This window comes from Neolamprologus multifasciatus, chromosome 7 (assembly GCF_963576455.1).
Source record: "Neolamprologus multifasciatus chromosome 7, fNeoMul1.2, whole genome shotgun sequence".
In the NCBI taxonomy this organism is placed as follows: domain Eukaryota; kingdom Metazoa; phylum Chordata; class Actinopteri; order Cichliformes; family Cichlidae; genus Neolamprologus; species Neolamprologus multifasciatus.
The window spans coordinates 35,457,026-35,476,201 of record NC_140445.1 but is presented as its reverse complement, the minus strand read 5'-3'; the positions used below and the strand labels follow the sequence as shown (position 1 = coordinate 35,476,201).

Genomic DNA, 19,176 nt, shown 5'->3' with positions numbered 1-19,176 from the left:
TACAAAACTCACTAACAGAGAAGCAGGTAAAATGCTTTCATACATTAATATATCACTCATCAAATAATGCCACTCACTGTGGACCTTTCATCTTGAATTAGCATCTATCTGTAAATAATGTGACTCAGTTTTTTCGAACGTGGAAGTGTTTTTTTTTTCTTGCTGTTTACATTCTTGGACACGTATCCTCAGCTTCAGTGGGTAAAGTCTGTCATTCACCTTGTGAAATGTACCTACTAAAGCTCAGCGCGTTCTAAAATAAGACATGACCTAATGTGCCGTGTACTGTCATGGTATTTTGTAACTTGGTTACATCATATCTAGTCTCACTGGGTATGCTCCTGAGTGCAAACATACGCTCTCTCACATCTTTTCTTTTTGCTTTACTGGAAAAACATTACATCAGTGCTATTTTTTTTTTTTATTCCTGATTGTTTTAATTAATAAATAAAGCATCTTGTTTGTCCAGTATTAACTTGATACTCTTGCCATGCTGTTTTTTTTTTTTGACTGCACAGGGACAGGGAGTGCTAAAAGTGCAATATGTACTACTTTCACTCCCTCAGAAATATTGCTCGAAATAAGCCAAGTTAATGTTCGTTTTATTGAAAAGTTGTAAAATTCATCTGTTTCAAATGCAGTGTGAAAAATGTAGATGTTTGTTTTCCGACTTCTAAACAAGATTTTAACTTTTCTCAGTACTTTAGTCTGAAATGTTGCACTTCACTTAGGAAATCTTAAATTTGCTGTTTACACATTTCAGGCAGCAGAGAACGCAAATTCCATTAGTTAGATTATTGTAACAACCAGATCAAACAGCAGCCAGTAAAGATGGTACAAACCTCACTCTTACTTGCGTGGTTTTGCACACCTGAGACCACCGATGATACTCAAGATCATTCAAAAGAACCACTAAATACCAGATATCTGCCACTTGATAAACACAAAAACCAACTAATGAGATAGTCACTACCTCAAACAAGTCTCAGAGCTGATCACCAAACTCAGGCTGGTGAGGACGTGTTCAGTGAAAAAATAAAGATACCAGAAAAGCAGTGTCAGACCCAGCAGTGAGTATAATGTCTGAACTTACATGATGTCCCTTTGTTCCCGAATACACATCCTGGTGCTTGGTTTGGAGCTCCGTGCAAACGACTTCTTCTTCTTTACCGAAGGAGCAGACATGTCGGCGGACATGACAGTGGCAGTACAGGATAATATACCACCATAATTTTCAACCCACGTGGAGAGACGGATATACGGTTGAATGGACTCAAAGTAGAAAGAATCGAGTCAAAGATTCACAATCATAAGAGTTGTTATGGGTGGAAGCATGAAAACAGAATGCAGATGAATGGAACTGGAGCTGGAGAAAGGTGTTAACGAAGAAAGAAAAAACAAAAAATAATGAAAGAAATGGATAGATGAGCAGAGAGAACAATCAGCTGTGTCGATTAGGAAGTCTGTTGATGATCTGAACCCCTGATACTCCACCAAGCGTTTCCTGAGGGGGGCTCCTCCTTCAGCTCTGGCACCTCATTGGCTGACTGCTTTCAGCATGTTCCTTCCTGCTTCCTCAAAGACCGCATGCGATAGGCTGCTGCTTGTAGCCCACACTTCTGCAAACACACAGCTCACACACTTGGACACCCAGCTCCTGTGAAAGAAGCCTGGGGACTTTCCGTCGCACAGGACTGGAACAATTCAGAGGTCAAGCGCACGGATGCAGACACACGAATGCATCTGAAAACACACACTGAAACAGAGCCGTTCCTCTGTGAGGTTACAGGTGATACTTTCTAGTGTGTAGTAATTCTAAGAGACCCTAACTTCCTTTTGACTCTTAAAACCGACCTGTGGGCACTTTATAAAAGACTAAAAAGGCCTAAATAAAACAGATAAGGTGCTTAGGCAGAAAGCTTGAAGAACAACAGGATATATGAGTGTGGCAGTGCATAAATTTGTTACTGATAATGTCTTTCAACTCAGTTTTAATGATGTAGAATAGCAGTGGCAAACATAAGGCCCGGGGGACTAAAATTGGGCCGACAGAGACTGGAATCCAGTCTAATAGATGTTTTTTTAAAAAGTGAAGGAGGGCATAAATTTTGATCTTTAAAAATACAGGTCAACAACAACAAAAAGGTTATTCTCTGTGAATAGACTATGTGCACGTTAGCATATGCTACTTCCGGTGCGGAAACTCCTGTGGGGAGCTTTGTTTCCGGTGTCCTATTCGCGCCCTGTTTACGGTCCAAAACAAGTTAAGCAAATTAATGAATCAAGCGGAGATTTACATTTCTATAGATGTCTTGGGCATTTACCCAATATATCTGTAAATGATGTTCATCGACTTGTCGATATTTTTCCCCCGCGCCTTCAAATGTTATATTTCTCAGTATCTGTACAGCGGTCCCTCGTTTATCACGGGTGTTATGTTCTAAAAATAACCAGTCATAGGTGAAATCAAGTAGCCAATTTTATTTTTTGACAGTGCAAAACGTTTCGTGGACATCGTGGACATACAGTACTGCACTTCAGAGTCACACTGCTAGCGATTCTGTACTGTACAGGAGAGACGTCACGGAGGAGATCGTCTGCAGTGATCAGGACGCAGGACACAATGTGATGTAAAAGTTAAAAAAAAAAAAGCATGCAAACTTGCACTAAAAAATCTGCGAAACAGCGAGGTGAAAGGTGAACCGCGTTATTAGCGAGGGACCACTGTAATTTTGAAGGTAAGTCACAACATACCCTTCGTAAATACTAATGTACAGAAACCCTTACCAGCAATCATTCATTTTTTGTGTGGCTTTTTTTCACGGTTTGTTAACATGCTGTGTAGGTGTGTATTTGACTAGCTGATCTCGACATAACGGGGGAAACATCTGGTTTGACTATTCTTCACCTGTAGTTTGAATGCTGAACATTTGCCTGTTTAAATCATAAGACCAGTCACTATACAGAGATGTGCTTCTGAATGTGGACGATGTGTCTTCTGCTGCAGTAATGCAATTCTGCTTGTGTTGAGTGATGTAAACAACTGATCGATCTAAACTCTTTAAACGTCAAAATTGATCATTAGATTTTTTATGACACTGAGTGTTCCCACCTTCTGCTCTTTGTAACTTAACGCGATCTTTCCGTTTTCGAGTTTTGGACATGATTTTGGAGGATATGTTCGCAGTAGCGATTGACCGCAAAGTAAAGCTACCAGAAATGTACAACCCCACATCCGGTCTCAAACCAGGAAGTTAGCATTTTCTCGTGCACAGGGTCTATTAGACTGGGCAACAAGCTACCAGAACTGTTTCTTTATTTTACACAGGTATTTCTCCAAGAGTCGTGCTGACAGATCGTTTTTTCTATTTACTGTTGAGTATATATCCATAGTGTTGCAATTGCACTGCAAAATGAGTCTGACATCCCTGATCTAGACCCTAAAAGATTAAACAGAGACAATAAACCAGTCAATCAGACATGGCTTAGAGTACATCAGCAAGAACTTGGTGATGGTGGGGACGAGATTGCCACTAGAAGCCATGGGCTACAACCGACTGGGAAGTGAGGGAAAACATGAGCGCAAAGAGAAGCACAGAGAAACTGACAATGAAACACAAAATACTGGTGAGAGTGAGAAAAGATATCTTTGGAGGAAAAAGGCTCAGTGCATCATGGGAAGCCTGAGCTTGTAGCACTGAAGCTACAGGGTGGTTCAGGGTCAGTTGATCCAGCCCTAACTTTTAGTTTGAAGCTTAAAAATAGAGCAGGCATCTCTATCCTAAACCCAGACTTTCTCAGTCTCACTAAACATTTGCTTCCTCAATACTTCCTCGTGCTTATTGTGTTCACAAATTTTAAAGACTAACATAAAAACAATAGTCTATATTTTAGTTTAGTTTTAATTTTCTTTATTTTTTTTACAAGGCTGGGTTGAGCCTTGTGTTTTAGTTCACTAAAATAACTTTTATATTGTAGGCTACAGAAGTCTGGAAAGTTCACCTCTTTTTAAATCCACAAACCTCACCAGAAGACAGCTCTCTGACTTCTTTTTTCCCCCCAACATACTACCGTGAACGCACAGGAAGCACCATGATGTCTAAAACCACCATACTCCTCCTGTACACTACTTGTAAGTGAGTTCATATTGCAAAAAGAACTGAACTATTTAAAAAAAAATAAAAAATTACTAGCCCTGTATCAGTTTCTCTTTAAACATTTTTCCTTTACGTCTCGTATCAGTTGTACATTTCCTAGTTTTGTATTAGCATTTGTGTTTCCACTCTATCAGTTTTCCCCTCCTCTTCTGTACCCTTTTCTGTCATTGCTTCAAACAGCCACAAGTCACTTACAAGTATATTAGGCTGGGCTCAATCAAGGGTTCAGTGAGTTATTCTGTAATATATCTGAATACAAAAATGTGAGAAAATAAAAACCCACTAGAGTGTGCCATATCACTTGGGTGAGGTTTCTTGGGTGTTGATTCAGGGCCAAGCATGTGTGCTCTGAAGCATGTTAGTGTATTTGTTACCCACTGCAATTCACACTGGCACAGGAGATTCGCATTATTGATGTGCAGCCGACAAATCTGCAGCAACTGTGTCTGACGCTATCATGTCTGTATGGATCAAACTTTCTGAGGAACGCTTCCAGCAAAGGGAACTCCAACCCTGTACTACTTTGGTATACCTAATAAAGTGTCCTGCAAGTGAATGTATCAGGTTGCACTTTGTGATTAGGTTAGGATGCTCCTTACATGTATCATGGCTGTATCTGCCCATCATAGCAGCTGCATCAGTTGCAAATCGAACACGTAGCAAGCAGCTTGTTAGCAAGATGTCAAAGTGAGAAGCCCCAGAGCAAGACTGCAAATCAATGAGTTAAAGAAGAAGAAGGTCACACGATTTTGGGGAATTTTTATGTTGTTTTTTGTGAGGATGCTATAAAATATGATCTTAATCTACTCTGAAATAGGTTTGCTATCAAAGCTTTCATACACACTAAAAAGAGGAAGCTAAAAATAATGCCACTCCTTGTGTAATGTCTCTACTATTGTCAAGTTCCCATCACCAAAAGGGGCGGCTAAGGTTACGCGGTCATCATATCAGTTAGTCTGAAGTCTCAGATGACCAACTGTTTATGCACACAGATGATGAGGCCATCTGCTGACAGAAAATAAAAAAACACTCCTTTTCACACAAGTTTGGTACAAAACAGCTTTCATGTTGCTGCTGAAGTTTAACCAAGGGGACTGTACTGTACAGTCGTGTGCTGGTTGGCAGCTTTGAGGTGTGATGTCTGCACCACTTCTTTGAACGTAACGTTAGAAAAGGCCTTCTGTGAAATGGACACTTAAGGTGCTACTTAATGCTGAAAGTGCCATTTCAGGTGTAAAAACATGTATTTCCTTGTATTTGTGTAATCTGCATAGCTCTCCTCCTCAGAGGAGGAGTGGACAGTGACAGTGCTGTTGCTTTATAGTGAAAAACAAAATATTAAACATGAAACGAAAGGACGAATTAGACTGAATATGAAAGTATGTACACCAAACCTCTTAATCTTTGAATTCAGTCTCATTGCCACAGCAATCCAGCATCTAGCCATTCAGTCGGCCTATACGAACATTAGTGACAGGCCATGTAAAATTACACAGCGGGGCCTCTTAAGTGTGTAAATGTCACCAACGCTCTGCTGACCCAGTAACTGCTTTAAGCTTTAAGCCTCCTCGAGATTAAAATCAGCACAAAAACTGTGCACTGGGACCTTCATGGTCTGGGTTTCAATGGTGAGCACTCTTGTATCACGTGATATTAACATTTCCATGTCAATATCACAAATAACATCTGAAATTTTTTGTTATTGTTCTTTTTTTTTCTTCTGGCAATGTATCTCAAGCAGTGAAAATCGAATATCTGCTGATGTTGGTTTCCATTGACCCTTGTTATGCCATGTTTGTCTAGAAAAAAAATACACAGTGTATATCAATAAAGATTTTCGACTCGAAGAGGATCAGCAAGATCTGATGTATGATGTAAGTGTTCCTTATTTTGTTCCTTCCTCATATGTCAATAAAGCCTCAGCTAATTTAGTTTGTAGCTCTGGTTAAGTGCAGCTGCTATTTTCAGATCTCTTCCTAAAAGTTCTTTTCATGCCACCTATGCTGACCGTGCTGTGATTTTGCCGCAGACCACAATTCATGTTTTATACTGACACCAACTTTTTATACATTGAAGGGTGCAGATTTCAGGAGTTTTCAGTTAAAGAGGCCACAGTTAGAAGGCTGCATGCGAGGGGGTTTGTTTTTTATCCTAATAGGGGGAACACTGTGAATCTATCGCATTGGACAAGGCTGCTAACACGGACTACTGATGTAGTGCCCCAAAGCATCTGAGGAAGAACATTCAGAAGAAATACTCTGATGTGGTGCATACCAGCATGCTCAAAATGCCTCATCACCAGTTCTTCCACTTCATTTAAATGAAAATCAAGTCAAAATATCAGCATTCAGCCCTGCTGAAGCTACCGAGCGCTGACCTGCCAGTTGTTTCCCTTTTCCAGGAAGTTAGCTATGCATTAAATTTGCTATAAGCAATTTATGACCAGTGCCTTTAAAAGCCCTATGCACACCTTTATAGGAAGATACTGGTTTAACTAGAATACGAGCAATAAATAAAAATGAAGATGGGAAAAGTGACAGGATTTTTTTGTTGCATTAGTTTCAGACCTTCACTGATGTACCAAGCATGCAGGTTAACCACACAACCTGCAGCAGCACGTAACAGCTGACCAAACTCACTGTATGGTATGAGCCAAACAGAATGACTTGCAAGGCTGTAGCAGTACTGTTGCTCACTGTGAAAGGCATGTGGTGACATTTAATATTCATGCAAGTGGGGACTGCTGGTCCCTGTTGCACTGAGTCTGAAACCACGAGGGCTTTGCTTGACAGCAAAAAACACAACTGAAATGGGTCAAAGCAAAACTCAAAAAGGAAAACAACCAATGAAACTTGAGGATAGCTGCTGCTTTTACTGTATCTGAGTCAGACAATGACTAGTGACCTATACTTGATACCAGTGTAAAGTACTGATGATGTCACCAGTGGTTCAGAAAGGTGATTAGAACCAGTTCTTGTCATGCTGGCGCTGCACGACACTTCTCAGCCAAAACTACGAAAAAGGAATCCTCTGCTAACCTGGTTAGCCAGTTACCTATTCCTAACCTTATTCTGCCTTATCTAGTATATATGGAAAGGATATGCAAGCCCATTTACTGTGCTGTGTAAATTTAACTGTAAAGGGAAAGCTAAATGAAAATATATTTGTTATATTCTTAAATAATATGTTAACTGTCAAGCGACCAAGTGGTTTCGCAACTGGACAAGTGTGGCCACGCTATCATTTTTTTTCCCAATGTCTCTATTGGTGTTTACCATACATATATGTTTCCTCATCTATGACAGATATTCAAACATGTTCTATGGTTTACAAATATGGTTTTCAAGATTTCTGGAACTTGAGCTATTTCCATCATCATTTTGGGGCCTTAAGTGTGACTTAAGTGTGACTCCTAGAGCTGTAAGTCATGGGTCACTGTGCTAAATTCCAATACACCGAATAATAATTGGAAAATTACAATAAAATCAAAGTCTATAATGTTTAAAATATACATATATTTACATTCAACAATTATATTAACCACGCTAATGTGCCAACCCCTGTAAAAAAAAGAATAAATACAATTTTTTTTAAAGAGAAATAGACTGAACCATGTCATGTTAAAAAACTCAGTGGAAAAAGTGTTGCATTGTAGATAATGATGGACATATAGTGAAAAACATCTTCTGACTGTAAAAGTACTGCACCGTCGCTTGAGTTTGACTATAGAGACAACAGCAGTGGTTAAACTACGTGTACCATAGTGTAGTGTAAAGATATCACACATTTACAAAGCTCTGCTGCTAAAGTTCAAACTCCCTTCATATCTTGTAACTACAGTTTACGACCCAGTAGATCCAGTTAATCACAGAAGGAGGAGCTAAAGGTGACAGACTGACTGACTTGGTCTGCAAAACCTATGATGAAATATGTATGTTCAATGCCAGAATACCACTGCTGCAGAAACAGCCCTGAAGAGCAAAAAAGATGGACAAAAATCTGATCCTTTTTGAAGGTTATGCAGCAGATTAACTGCATCAATAAACAAAATAATCAATAGAAACATTCTTGTTAGAAAGAATCTTAAGAAAATATTCTATTATTTTAAGTCACATATGGCTAGACTGTGGTTTTACATGACTCCACATAAAGCAGCACTTCAAACACTGTCATTCAAAGCGTAAAGACATTTTATAACATTTTCTAACCCAGACTATTCTATAAAAACTCAGAAAAGACTTAAAAACTGAACCACGCTTTGCTTTAACCCCACTGTGGCACTACCACCCGCACAGTTAGCATGGCTTCAAACAGACATGGGAGTAAACAGTAAACTGACTTAATATTAACAGGAGAGTAAATGATGGATCAAACATGCAGCTTTAGTTACATCGCAGTACGACTGGGAAATATGAGTCACTGCAGAAATGCTTATGAGGATGTTTTCTGTTCTGTAAGGGAAATGGCTACAGAATAGTAATAATATGATTCTGGGCTAAAGCACTTCTGTCTTACTGTAATTTGTGTAAGCAGATGCTACACATTAGCACGTAGAGTTTTTATTTTTGGTACAGGCTGCATAAAGGCTGCACAAAGTTAAATTAAGAGTCTGTGTCAAATTACTTTACACGGCTACGTGCATGTTCCTGTATTTTAAGTTAGAATAAGTAAATAAAACTTCACCAACATTTGTATTTATTATTGGTTTGAACAGGTTTTGGTGGAAAGCATGGAAACAGTCTGAAGAAGACGGATTGCTTTTACCAAGTGCATGCATGGCAGCATGTTAAAATACTCTACTGGAGGCTAAAGTTAGCTGCTAGGTTAGTGATTTCTGAGGCTAAATGCCGAGACGTAATCATGAGCTATATGACAATACAATATAGTATGTTAGCGCCAAAAAAGGAAGTGTTTCGGGGCTGTTATTGAACTGTATATCATTCAAGATTTAGCACTGTTCAGAGCCACACGAGTTCAATTATTACAGAAAGTGTATCAATGTGCCTCTGTGGAACTATGGAACTAATTGAGCCTCTGTGTTGCTTGTGTTAATAAGAAATCATGTCTTTAGCAAGGCTACAGAAAGGAATATATATATATATATATATATATATATATATACACAAAATATAATTCATAATTTTTTTTAATGTAACTTCTGCCTTGAAAATTTCGGATCTTCAACTGTTGTCAAAGAACCAGATGCTTTGTAACTGATCTAAGCTCCAAAAGTGACCTTGTTTATGGGATAAATAGAGACATCCCACCTTCACAATTATGACCTACAGACATATGAAACCAACCTTGAAACAAAAACTTCAGTCATTAGTCAGTGAATTGTTAATTTGGGCAACAGAAAATTGTACAACAATTTAAAAGACATACCACTGTAGAAATTCTCTGCAAGATGTGAAGCCTCACACTTTGCTGCATGCTTGTATGTGTACAGAAACTCACCACCTTCACAATTTTGACCTATAGACTAAATTTAAGTATAGTGAGAATACATGCATGCATTTACCTTGAATTTCTGGTGTTGCGTTGATGTTTATTTATGTAGCTCTATTCAGAGATACATAAAGCCAAAAAGACCAAACAGCAGTTAGGGTTAGGGTTAAAACACTGACTCATTGAAAAGTTATCTTGAAGAGGAAAGGGAACAACAGTAGAGTTTGACATTTAGAGGAAGAAATACAAAAAACCCAAAACTCCCTCACCAAAGATAGGCAAAACAACAAATGTGATCTTGACCTTGAATGGAAGTTGGGTGAAGCTTTATTAGGTTATCACTGAATGTAAAGCCCATTTTCAATTAGTACCTATTCGGATCGGCTCACCACAGTTTTCAGGGTTTTCTGTTAGGTCATAGTATCTGGTACCAAGTACTTTTTAGTGCCTACTCTGCCAGGGATCCAAACTGCAGACAGACTGCATGCCATGATTGGCTGGTCAGTGGCATCACTTGATGAGTCATCAGTGCATCTCCTTCCCGAAAATCAAAATCACCTTTTTTGAAACGCAGCAATGAGGGAAATGGCAACAAAAAAACAATGCAGTGATCCCTGAGTCTGGCAATAAGCCACAGACCAAGAAGAAGGTATAATCGTTACCTCTCCGTCCACCTTTTTTTGTGCCATTCATGCTGCATACTAATTACGTCATGAGACGCTAGGCCGCATTGCTGTAACGACCTCATGCGCATTAGGTGGCCTTCGACTGTAACAGAAAACAAGTCGAGGGGAGTTGTACCGCCTCGTGTCGCGTTGAACAGAGCTGAGTAGCTACCAATGGAAAAGGACTTAAGTTTAATTAATTTCTGACCAATGTTTTAGGAGGAAACACTGGTTACATTTTGCAAACTTGTGGATGGACAGACAACAGACGCATTGCCAGGGACTGAGCTCATAATGTCTATGGCTGGATGAGCTAAAAATGGATCCATGAGAAGCACAAACAGTAGATACAGTGGAATTTTGACTTTTTTGAACACTCAGTTTCACTTCACTATAACAATTTCTTTGAATATTTTAACTTTAACTTTGTGTCAGAGGCTTTGCTAAAAGACAAACCATAACCCAAATATGAACATGGGTAGCCCATAAAAACAGCTGTTCCATATCTTTTTGATACTGGCACCTAGTGACAGCAGACAACAACAAAGCTCTTAACAGCATAGACAGACAGTATAAAAGATTAATGTAGCTTTGAAATGAAGCCAGTGTGGAAGTGCCATTCTTTTTCATCACCAGCTTTTGCAGCCACACGCGTGGTTGCAAAAAGACTTTGTCCCTATAGAAGTCAATGCAAAATTGGCCCTTGGGTTTGACCTCTGGTAGCACTTTCCGTTTTTAGCCTCAGTAGTAGTAGTTTGCCTAACACACCAAAGATCCACAGTTTAAGGCACAAGAAGTGCCACACAAGAGGCAAACACAGTTTCAAGGGGTCAAAAGGCAGTGTACTCCTAGCGCTACTTCCAAGGCTGGATAAAAAGCCTTAGAAAATACAGGAGGGGAGATGAAAGTATCTACCTACATAACAAGTAAAATATACTGTTTATTTTATAAATTATAACTTTTACAAAAGAAGGAATATTCAGAGTATGCTGTCTAATGACTAATGATTGACGAGCTGTTAGCCAATGAGCATGCAATTACAATTACAATATCAAAACCTTGACCTCAGACCTCAGTGGGCCATGTCACAGTAGCTACGTCCATCTTTTATCCTGTCTGTGGTACTTGGACTACCAACACACTATGACATCAGAACCTTAAGGTGGGGTGGAACTTGTGTGGCACGTGTTAAACATTTTAAAAGTAGTACTAAACTAAAACTATCATCTTTTCCAACCCTCTAACCACATAGTTTTGGTGCCTAGCCCTAACCAGCACAGGTGAAACTGAAAGGAAACAGTGGCTGAATACAAACCTTAAAATAGTACCTAGAAAGGCCTAAATTCCTGTGACCTTGTCAAAGTCAGACTTAGTTATTCCACTGCTATAGGCTATCAGTGATGAATTCCTGCTTATGAAGTGGTGTCAGGTGTTTGGAAGGATTGACTAATATGATCTTTTCTGCCGGTGGTCAAAAATATCTCCTCTCTCTGTGTAAGTGTACAGTACCAGGATTGTCTGAGTTATATGGAGGCTATCTGCACTGAGACCAACCTTGAAACAAAAATTTCAGTCATTAGTCATTAAATTGTTAATCTGAGCAACAGAAAATTGTCCAGCAATTTAAAAGACATGCCAAGGTAGAAATTCTCTGTAAGCCTCATGTGAAGCCTCACAGTTCACTGCATGCTTTATGTGTATAGATCTTTTCTCTCTGGTACTGAGTGAATCCTTCAAAACCAAATACATAACACATATAAGAACTCACAAACTAGTGAAAGCTATCTGAGCACTTGCATGTGGGGTGCTATCTCGTTCTGATTAAAGAGATCTGATAGCCCCGCAGCCTTCCCTTAGCATATACATTGAATAGCCAAAACATCCCATACTGCAGACATTTTGGATAAACTGTTGAAATATTTCATGAAACTTACCCATGGATTGCCGCGTCAGCTGTGTAGCTCCTTCGTCTGTGTCTGTGTCATCAGTGTGGTTTGAGCCTTGCAGAGCTCCACTTCAGCCCAGTTCACTTCCTGGCCTGCCTTTTTTAAAGCTGCTGTACAAAGTGTCATAACACCCTCCCTTAAACCACAAGATGCAGCGCTCATTCAACACAGACAAGCAGACATACAAGGCCAGCATTAAAAAAACAACCAGAGCGGGTATACTTACCAGCAGAAACTACTGAACCCTGCTCCTTTTCACGATTATGGTGTGACCATGATTAACTCTTCTTTGGACTTAAAGGTTTGAGTTGTTTGAATCTTTACAAACAGCTAACTACGTCCTTACACTAGTGTAGACATACTCGTGTATCAACTTTCATTGGTTGTATGACTGCTGCATGAACTACACAACTAACTTCCCCTTTAGAGCGCAGATGGACCACTCCTTCCTCTGGTCACTAATTATGTCACAAACAAACACCAACCTGCAGCCTGCTGCTGTGCATATAGCTTTCAGTGTGCTAACTAAAAAATTAAATTTGGAGTTTTCAGGAGCCTAAAATCCACAGTGTTTATCATATTTTAGGATCACGTTAGGATCATGTTGAAGCTGTGTAATTATTCTTACTGGGCTATCTGCTACACAGCCTCTGGACAACATGTAAAAAAGATGATTCATAGTCCAATGTGACATCATTCAGTAGTGTGTGGCCTTTTGAAGTCAATTGATCATTACGCCGTGCTATTTTGTTTTTTTTAGCACCAAAAGTGACTATATTTGGACAGCAGATTGGAGAGGAAACTCTAACTAGCTTAGTTAGCATGTATAGGATCTATAGACTGTATATGTCCAGCACACTGATAAAGAAAACTACTAATTAGTGCTAAGCAACATCCATCCATCCATCCATTCGCTTCAGCTTATCCTTTTCAGGGTCGTGGGGGCTAAGCAACATGTAAACAAATAAAATATCCCACTTTCGGTCACCACACATGAATCACAGACCTTTTGGACAGGTTGTTAGTATAAGATATCATGACCAGCTAAAGGGGCACTGACGAGAAAGAAGACATATTTTCCTTCTGATGTACATCTGCTACTTTCGTCCACTGCTGTCCTTACTCTGCTCTGAACAAGAGAAGAGGTCACAGACACACTGCAGGAGGACACTCCCATTATTTTGTAAACCTTTTCAGTATTTAGATTAATTTGCTCAAACTGCTAAATGAGAACAACTATGACCAGCTGGGTTACTGATGTTCCCTGCAAACATGACTCTCACTACAGTATTATTATAGGCAAAGCAAGGCAGGCTTATTCATATAGCACATTACAGGTAAAATCTAAAATCAAAAAGATAAGAGTAAAAGAAGAAAACCTGCCAGAAATAATACCAGAAACAACAACAATAAACCAGTGCTTAAATACAATCATAAAAAAAGCTGTTTTGGCTTCTTTTATAAATATGTAGTGTTGAGATGATCTGACCTCGGTGGGTTGTTGGTTCCATCTATGGGTAGCACAGCGGCTAAATGCCTTTTCACCCTGTTTAGTTTCAGGTCTGTGCACTGCTACAGTGGATGACCAGATCTTGCAGACTTTAGAGACATACTGGGCTTGTATCTATTCAACATCACAGATATTTCACCCATTCATACAAATATTTTATAGTCAGACGTTTATTGATTAATAAACAATCAAAAATACTTTAAATCAAAATCTATATTTCACTATATTCATATTTCAATCTTATGCAGGGAGCTGAGAATTGGAGTGATTTGCTCTCTCTTCCTGGTTCCTGTTAAAATTCTAATCACTGTAGACTGCACCACTATTTCCTCCTCTGGCACACAAACTGAGCTCAGCTGGTTGTAGCACAAGTATAAATATAAAAGACAAGCAGAATAATAATTCCAAGGAATTCAATTATTGGGATTAGGTTCTTGTAGAGATTCAAATCCCTGAACCAAAGTCTTCGTATAGAACATATTATCCTTATGAACTGAAACTTGAAAATTGAAGTTTTTTTTGTGTGTGTGTGTGTGTTTTTTAAAGGATTGAAACATTTTGTTCAGCTATATGTGAAACTATGCCCTCATAAAGTAATACGTGTGTGCGATATATCTAAGCTGGACCACTGGAAACAATTATTGAATGAGCAGTTCTATATATGAGTGTGCTTGTTTGGTCCTGTGACGCATTGATTTTGTCAACAGTGATTAATGGGCCTGTCATTTGTTCCGTGTTTAGAGACATTAAAGTTGTCTTTATGTCACTTTACTAAGGCTAAGCCTGTTTGAAGCAGATGGTGTGACTTTATCACTTACAGCACAGTGACAAAGTGATTCATTTTAAAGCTTTCCTTTTTGATAAAGCATATTAACCCTGGGTCAGCTTCCCTTAGTTATGATGCACTGAGAGTCCACTCCCTCTGCTTGCAAACCACCATGCCTTTAACTATTAGTTATTAGTAAATCTTCTGCAGCCCAGCCAAAACTTCAATCAGCTGTAATCATCACATGAGCCTAAAATGAAATATTTCTGCTTTTGTGTTTTCATAGATTCATTTTGATCTTGTTCAGGTCGGTTCTCGTTAACAGCTTTATGTCTGTTTGCTGAGAGAGTTACTTCCTTGGAAATTATGATAAAGGACAGGTTCAGGATTAAAAAGGGTGAGAAAATAACATCATCTTAAAACTTCAAATTAAATTGCATTATTTTATTATATATATATATTTTTTTACATTTTTCCTTATATATGATTACATGGCCCAACCCTGAGCCTAAACCCACACTTCTGAAATACCCAGAATCCCCTGCCCACACTTTTAGAATCACCAGTTTTAATCTGATCTCCCACTCTTTCTAGTTCTGTGGCTGGTGGTGACCTCCAGTCATGGGTGTGGTTGTTGTGTTGGGAGTTCAGGCACCTTTGATGGTGATATGATCTGTGTGGTAATGTTTTATCAGTGTAATGCTTTGCTCTGTTCATAAATATTACACGACCCAGCAACAGCTGGCTGACCCCGTGCAGCTGTGCTACTACTCTTCTCTTTCCTTCCTCTCTGTGACACAGTTTTGGTGAATGTTTAAATGTTAGAGCTCCATGGCAACCAGTGGTGTATTATAATGTAACTAAAACGTTGATCTGCTTACTCCAGGCAAACATATTTTTCATACATAAGTTTATTATTTTATTCTATTTATTTGTTTAAATTCAAACTGCAGTAACAATGATTGTATCATAAGTGTTGGCATGGACATTCCCCATTTCTCCTGTGATCTCTTTAACTATCTGTATAAAATGTAACTTAATATAAAGACAGGTAGCCTAGTTAATGTAACAGAAATTTCTATAATTAGATAAACTGCCCTTACACATCGAAAGACCTGTCAGTGAGTCAAATCACTGCTTTGTGGGGCTTCAGAGCTCACAATGGAAAATTTACCCGCAAAATGTAGCTTTGTTTCATAGCTATTTAACAGGGCAGTCTATTCAGATTATTAAAAATGAATACTCTCTAACCGTGTTTCCCAAAAGTCCCCACAAACAATTTTAAAATAATAAGCTATGATGTTTGCATTGCACCATGATTCTGCTGGACTTCTGGATATGATGACTGTTGCTTTAAATGTGCATTTGACAGGAAGGGCATATTTGGCTCGTCTTCTTTGGTGCACAGCGGGTAATCAGACTGAAAACAGAACAAGAGCTCCACCGCAGTTCATCTTCCTGCAGCATTTGCAGAGCCTGGTGCTGATTTGAAAATAATGGGGGGTGTTTTGGCAAAAGAAAATGAATATCTGCTCTAATACCAAGCTGCAGAAACCAAGCACACAACATGTACTATTTAAATAAACAGGTTGAAACTAAATATGTCCTTTTTTAAAGGTGACCCAAGGAAAAACTATTTAGGCTAATCCCCTTCTGGCATTTTGCACATGGTTGTGCACACAAATGAAACGATAGTGAAGCTAAAAGGGAGATTTATGTTTGGATCTGTAAATCAGACAAGTGATTTTGGTGAGTTAAAAACCTTTTCTTGCTGCATGGTTTAACAGAAAAGTATCCACGCCCATACAGTAGTGCAACCGCAGGTGCAGTTTCAAAAATGTTTGAGCAATTAAAAGATCCCAAACTAAGGGCACAGTGTATCCCAAATATCTATTCTTAAACATCTCAAAATCTCAGTAGTTTGACGACTTTTGTTCTTGTGCCGATAACAGATTGGTTTCTGTTTTTTGCCTTTGTGGGACAATATCAAGCCTCAACTCTTTAGCTCCTCCACTTCAAAAACAGGGTCTCAGAGCAGATGCACTGCATGAATTTACAACCACTTGAAAGATCCTACCACTCTGCAATGATATCTGCCAGTATGAACCTTACAGGGTGAATACCCACAAAACTCTCACTTTTATTTTGTTTCCCCTGTCACTGGGGGAAAGCTCAGACTGATGTGGTGGTGCCTTGATGGGAAAGTCAGATAGCGTGCCTACTTTTGCCTCTCTGGGAAATTCCAAATATGCAGACGTTATCTATTGCGGTGCTGTGTTGTCAGTTAGAGTCCCCCCGTGTTAAACACAAAGGTAACTGTTAAACAACTGTGAAAACATCTGATCTTTGATATGAATTAATAGAACTGAATCAAAATTACTAACAGATAACACTTTTTATATTATGGTTGTTAGAATGAGAACAACAGAGGCACAGCCAATTACACATTAGTCTTGAAGTTCAACAGTTTATTAAATCATTAAAAGACTTTTATTCAAATTAAAACAACAATTGTGCGTTCTTAATAATAATCTATTTTTTATTACTTTCAGCATCTATTGGGTTTCATTCGTGGCTGTTGAACCTTGTCAAACCTCCTTTCCACGATCTGCAAGTGGTGGGAAAAATGTTTTGGGGATTTTGACTTATAACATTCAAGTGTAATATTGTTAAGTGCCTGTGTAGTAAACTAGCACATATAATTTTTTTTACCCTGCCAAGTTGATAATTAATTAAACTGAAAAAGCAGTAAAAAATGGTGATGGGGGATTGGTGGTGGTGGTAGATGTTTAAATGTTAAAAGTGAGCCATTGTAGTCCATTGGTAGGTGGTTGCTAGGCATGTATAATTCCAGTTTTGCAAATATAAAGGTGAGGTGTTATGAGATGTAACTGTCATGAAATTGAAATAATACAATGCTTTTAAAGGGTGTCTGTTTAGATGCAAAACGCTAAAAATGTGTCACACCAATAAGCTGAACTCAGATCTGCTCAATATTAAAATAATTAGCATTTATAAGCTAATTACCTTTCACAGCAGTCCCAATTTTTTTAATGTGGCCGCTTGGTTAAATGCTTAACCCTTTCTACACTATCGGGGTTACCTGAGTGTCAAGTTTGGTCACTTAGCTTTTGATGATGTAGAAGTCACAGATCATCCAAAGGTGTAACCTTTGGCAGCCAAAGAAAGAAAGAAAGAAAAAACAAAACACACAGGTTTTGTATATTATACTAAATAAACTGAAATTGCAGGCAATCATCAGTAATGTGCGAAGTATCACTTCAAAAAACTAAAGTCTAAACTTATCAGTGACTTCAAGGCATTCTTTATGTGAGCAGCAAAGAGGAAGGGGCTCAAATGTAGCATTCGAGTTTCAAAGTTGGAGAATCAGAATCAGAAGAGAGACTGTGTAGAGCATAGGTGGCCAACCAATGGGCAGAGGACTGGACTTCCTTCATTCCATACTGAGCTGCATACAAAGAATACATGTCATGTGAAAAAGTATTTTATTTTTCAAAAAAAATGCCACTTCTGCCCACACCTCACTTCTGCAGTTTTCCCCCATGCATCAGTAAGTCTGTAAGCGAACCCATGCAAAAATGACCCCAAAATAAATGTCACCGGAGAACTCCTTTAAAAAGAGAGAAAAAGCCAAAGATGAGACACCAGAAGGGTCTCAAAGAGCCAACAAAAAGAAAATTGCATTTAAAAGAAATCACTTCATTCCACTCAGTCATTAGTTGTCATCTGTTTACTGAAACGACTTTATATAGTGCCAAATCACAAGAACTGTTACCTCAAGGTCCTTTATATTGTAGGAAAACCCATATATACCTAAAATTACCTCCTCAGCATGTCTTGAAGTTCTCCAGAGGCCTGGTAATGAACTAATCATTTGATTCAGGTGTGTTGACCCAGGGTGTTATCTAAAACCTGCAGGACACTGGCCCTCGAGGCCTGGAGATCGACACCCCTGTGCTACATGATTGCTAGCGACACAGCTATGTTAGTATAACATAAACACAGTGAAGCTGGAGGGTGAGGGCTAACTTTTTTCCACGTTAAAAGTTAACGCAAGGGTTCCTGATGCTGTAAACGGACCAAACTTCAGTCAGGGGAACAACTGAGATAATCCATCCACAATACGAGGTTAGTCATTAATATACGGCAACAACACGGGAATAGAACAGCTGCGAGAGAATTCAACATTAATGAATCAATGGTACGGAAGTAGAGGAAGCAAGAAGAATGAGTTGAGCAAAGTTTGATCTGATTTTGTTTCGTGTGAGCAGAGCTTTAATCCATGAGTTTTTTCATTCCTCACATTATCTCTTGGTATAGATGTGTAGTTTCCTTCATTTTGCATTACGTAATAGAATAATAGTTTTTACAGAAGACAGGAAAATGAATGATGATAAAGCCCTATTAAACTGCTTCAGCTGCAGGGTCCTGGTATTGCCAAGGCTTACACAATGAACACTTGTGAGAACACTTGAGCCATGTCTAAACTCACAGTTCCTTCAATTGTTCGACCATGTATTTAATGGTTGCTCATAAAATTTTCAATCAGTCGACCACCATTGTAAATAAGGGCAGTTTGCACCACCACTTCCTGTTGGGGGAGTTGTGGAGGCACTGCAGCTAGCATAGTGATGAAAAACAAAATGCAAATATATTGACACTT

The 19,176-nt window shown here is 38.8% G+C and overlaps 1 protein-coding gene across 2 annotated transcripts in view; it reads right to left on the bottom strand.

The window, feature by feature from the left end:
• The window catches only part of sh3bp2 (SH3-domain binding protein 2), a 35,405-nt gene extending 17,682 nt beyond the window's left edge, over positions 1-17,723 (bottom strand). The window contains exon 1 of one of the 2 annotated variants that reach the window (XM_085167243.1): positions 12,205-17,723. Coding sequence is in view for 1 of the 2 variants with exons in the window: in XM_085167242.1 (XP_085023368.1) it covers positions 1,094-1,197 (104 nt within the window). In the remaining variant the exon portion in view is untranslated. Of the gene's footprint in view, positions 1-1,093; positions 9,248-12,204 lie in introns of those variants that run through there. The other variant, XM_085167242.1, reaches the window with a different exon arrangement.
• Positions 17,724-19,176: the final 1,453 nt, after the last annotated feature.